Raw genomic sequence first — 4112 nt, 5'->3', positions numbered from 1 at the left:
TCTGTAGTTTAAGTAACAGTTTTGGAATGCTATAGATTAACATTTCAATCCAAATAAAGACCGTTTAATTTTTCAGATTTTTATCTAAATGGTTAATTCAACGCTCTCAATATATTTTTGATAGCACTAGAATACATAAATAAAATCAATTTGTAATCACCTTGTCGCCTTGATTATGGGGCAGAGTTTGACAAAATTCATTATCTAAGATTATCAGGAAAAATATTGCATATAAAGGCACCAATTGAGTTGACTAATCAGACTTTTTTCAACGTCACTAAGGGATGCATGTTTCGCGCAATGTAAGAGGTTCTTTTAGTTCGTGCAATGAACCTTTGTGAATTAGTTTCCATTTTGTGATAACGAATCAATTTATTTCGTTTCTTGAAGGTATAATAACGGACGTACGGATACGCGCAAGGAACTTGTGAATGAAAAATGTGAATCCATGTTGTTCAGGAATCCAATGATAGAAGGTGTAAAATGGGTTGAGCGATATGCTTTGACAGTGGATAAGTTTTGGATAAAGTTACCAGAATACATGCGGAATACATTTGTCACCTTTGCTTTGGTTCTTATGGCGTCAACAATCAAAGGTATTGGAGCTTCCGTAATAGTAAAATTGTGAATAGTGAATTGCAACAGTATCAACTAAATTGTGTCATATACCATGAATAACTCACACATAAATTGGTGATGAAAAAAAACTTCATAGTAAAGGTTACTCAAAGATGAATTGTGATACACCTAAGTCTGCTTTTACACATTTTTTCTATGCGCGATGATACACGACATTTTCCTCACGGTTATTTGAAAAGGAAAACATTATTAGTGACTTCACAAAGTTATAATTAAAAAGCTTATTTAAACCGTGTATGAATATCAGAGTTATTTCATGAAATTGTGCATTTATTTCTTTATCGAAACTACACAAATTTATTTCAAATAACATGGATTTATTTTACTCGGTTCTTATTTGGACGGATACGAATCTCCCGTGTGCAGCCAGAGTTCCATGATAAATTTGAATTGGCTATTGAACGTTTTCTTTAGGGCTCTAGAAAACATCTATCTGTATTTGCTGTAGAATCCCGAACAAAAAACTTTCCTGGATGATTTTTTTTCTAAGTATAAAAGAGTCACAAAAGTAGAAAGTTCAATTGATTTTACTTTACTACAAGTGATCAAACCGTTCCAGACACGAGGATTTTTTTAACATGTCTCAAGATTTATTCAATTGTTAAAGTTAACAATGATGGAAACTAAATTAACAAAAATAGATTTGCGAAAATGGTAATGGAGTATTACCATTCATTCAGAGCGAGCGCGAGAAACTGAGTCGATTTGGGAGCTTGCATTAGAATGTGTGTAGCGAGTCGTGTACTTCGACAAATTGGAAAGGACTCTGTCAGAGTAGAACAAGTCATGCTAATTTCTCGCATCTACGCTGACATGATTCTTCTGATTCGCTGCTAGTGACAGAGATCATATCAGACTTGAGGTGAGAAATCGGTTTCGGCTTCACTGTTCGACTCAGCTCGCACTACCACAGAATCCATTTAAATAGCTGAAATCATGTCAGCTATAACCTCAACTCGGCTTCTCTCGCTCACTATGACAGCGATCTCAGTTCGGAAGAAAATGTAAATTTCCAAGTCATTCGGTTTTTAATCTTTAAATTTCAAAGAAGGATTGTTCGAGGATGCATTTGTTTTGAAGCTGATTACTTTTAAGTTCTGTAATGATCGCTGTGGTTGAAATCTTTTTCAACGCTCAAGTAAAATTGATTTGGATTAGTTGTAAACTGAATTTCATCTCATCAGACGTGAGACATATGACTTTTGATTAAGAGTTTCACAAAGCGCAAAGAAAACTGATAAGGTTTGTGTACTTAAGCATTACGGTAATCTATGAGCACTCGAGATTTTGATTTAACACCTGTTTGGGACGGTTCCCAAAATGACAATTTTTATTGACGTGCCAACCTGGATTGTTGATAGCTCACGAGTACATATTTTATTGATTTGAACCCGTTATCTGTCCGTTTAGGTGACTGGATAGCGATTGTCGTGCATATGGTCAAACACTTCAACGGCACTAGCGATTCCGGTAGCAGTCCACGGTTGACTGACACAATAGCAACAGCGAACAGAACTGAGAAGGCGGAGTGGGATTTTCTTCTCGAATACTTGAATTTGCAAGGTCTGCCGCACTATGTGATTTGGGCAGTCATTGGTTCGTTCCTAATCTATTTCAGTGCCGGTGGGTTCATTCACGTGAGTGTTTTTATAGGTGACCAATCGAAACATGTCTAATAATCGAGTTTGTTTTCTTTCTTGCAGTGGTACTACTATATCAACAAGCGAGATAAACCTCATGAATGGAAATGCCAGCCTGAAAAGTTTATGGCGCCCGAGCTAGAACTGCATGAGGTATTTGTTGGTTCATTTTCCTTGCTCATCATGAGTTGTTTGAGTGGCATTCTTTCTTGTTATGCTATGAATAATGGTAGACTTCTCACTTTGTACTACCGCTGGGATGAATATGGTTGGTGGTGGTTTTTTGCACAAATTATTGTTATTTTTTTGTATCAGGTAAGTACTTGTTGTATCTGATAGTTGCGAGAGTTTTTTTTACTTCTATTACAGGACTATTTAACCTACTGGTTACACCGAATATATCACTGGCCATGGCTGTACAAGAATTTTCATAAGTTGCATCACACCTACAAACAGCCGACTGCATTTTCAGTAACAGCGATTCATCCGATCGAAATTTTGCATGTTCAACTCACTATGCTGTTACCAATATTCACAATTCCAACGCATTGGGGTATGATTTTTATTTATAACTATTCGAAGTCAGTTTATTTTTATTTTTCACCCCTTCCAGCTGCGTTTTATTTTGTGGAAATTTACACATATGTCCATGGAATTTTAAATCACAGTGGGGTATCAATCAAGTCATTTTGGTGGCAACCATGGCAACCGGATACGATGTTTCACGATAATCATCACCAGTATTTCCATGTAAATTTCGGTTTTAATATTTATCTCTGGGACGTGCTGCATGGAACCTACCGACGAAAAGATCGTGTTTATTCGGAGGATATTTTCTTTGGAAAAGGAAAGAGTTTCGATCAAGTTTCCAAAGAACAGTTATTAGTGGATTTAGCTGAGCGTAAGACGGAAAATCCAAAGGCATATCGTGAAAATGTCAATGAATATGAAGTTAGCGACTTGGAAATTACAAAATTGGTCAAGAATCCAAAAAATAGATAAATAAAACAATTTAATTGTAATAAATTAAGACTTGCTCCTAGCCTTTTATATAGATATGAATTGTAATTTTTGGAACCAAACATTTTCTAGAAAATCACGTTAACTTTGATCACTATCAATTTATATATCACAATCCGGTTTGGCTCTCAATCATCACAGATTTTAGTTGCAGTTTGGACCTTTTCAGCTGGTATTCGATTTTTAGGCATTCATTCTTGTTAATTTAATCATTAGTGGCTCTGTAGTGACGAAAATATCATTTTGCTTTCCACAGGTGCACATAGATTGCCAAATGAGATATCCAGTTCCTTACAGATGACAGTGAGTTTGATAAATTTTATAGATCATTCTGATATTTTTACAGCACGCAATCTTAAAAATAATTACTGAACACCAAAAGATAAATTAGGTGTGAATGCATCGAGCCAATTTTGAGTTAGTGTCCAATTGTATTACTTTTTAACGACTCACAAAAGAGCTTTCATGTCGACAGTCTGGATAAAGTTTACGACCGAACATGCCAATCGAAAAAATTATTTTTTTGTGAAGCTTAATGAGATAAATATGAAGGCATCATTGCTGCTGAACGGAAATATATACTACACTGGAATAGCACTAACTACTCGAGCTCGAATTTGAATGTAATCAATTCACCCTTTGATAAGACACGTGTATCAACAGCATGAAAAGGAAAATGTGTTTTGATGGAGCAGCCCCATTGCTAGTGATCACGAAAGTTTCATTGGAGAACAATATAGTTTGAAGCTTGAAAGCTTGTAAATTATACCATCTTTTCGACGTTATGCATTTCAGATAACGTCACATAGAGCA

General features: G+C 35.6%; 1 protein-coding gene across 1 annotated transcript; it reads left to right on the top strand.

Annotated features, from left to right (window-relative positions):
- Positions 1-277: 277 nt before the first annotated feature.
- Positions 278-3347, top strand: LOC131431370 (uncharacterized). Its single transcript, XM_058597045.1, has 6 exons — positions 278-302; positions 391-596; positions 2050-2276; positions 2343-2594; positions 2649-2832; positions 2893-3347. Exons 1-6 carry the CDS (start codon positions 289-291, stop codon positions 3279-3281), a joined length of 1272 nt encoding a protein of 423 aa, XP_058453028.1. The 5' UTR covers positions 278-288; the 3' UTR covers positions 3282-3347.
- Positions 3348-4112: the final 765 nt, after the last annotated feature.

This window comes from Malaya genurostris, chromosome 2, assembly GCF_030247185.1.
Source record: "Malaya genurostris strain Urasoe2022 chromosome 2, Malgen_1.1, whole genome shotgun sequence".
NCBI lineage: Eukaryota > Metazoa > Arthropoda > Insecta > Diptera > Culicidae > Malaya > Malaya genurostris.
This window is presented reverse-complemented; position numbering and strand designations above follow the sequence as displayed.

Bases quoted from the DNA above. Each gene is read 5' to 3' on its own strand.
- LOC131431370 (XM_058597045.1), top strand. The intron at 597-2,049 runs GTATTGGAGCTT...CTGTCCGTTTAG, and splicing joins TATGGCGTCAACAATCAAAG to GTGACTGGATAGCGATTGTC. The intron at 2,277-2,342 runs GTGAGTGTTTTT...TCTTTCTTGCAG, and splicing joins GTGCCGGTGGGTTCATTCAC to TGGTACTACTATATCAACAA.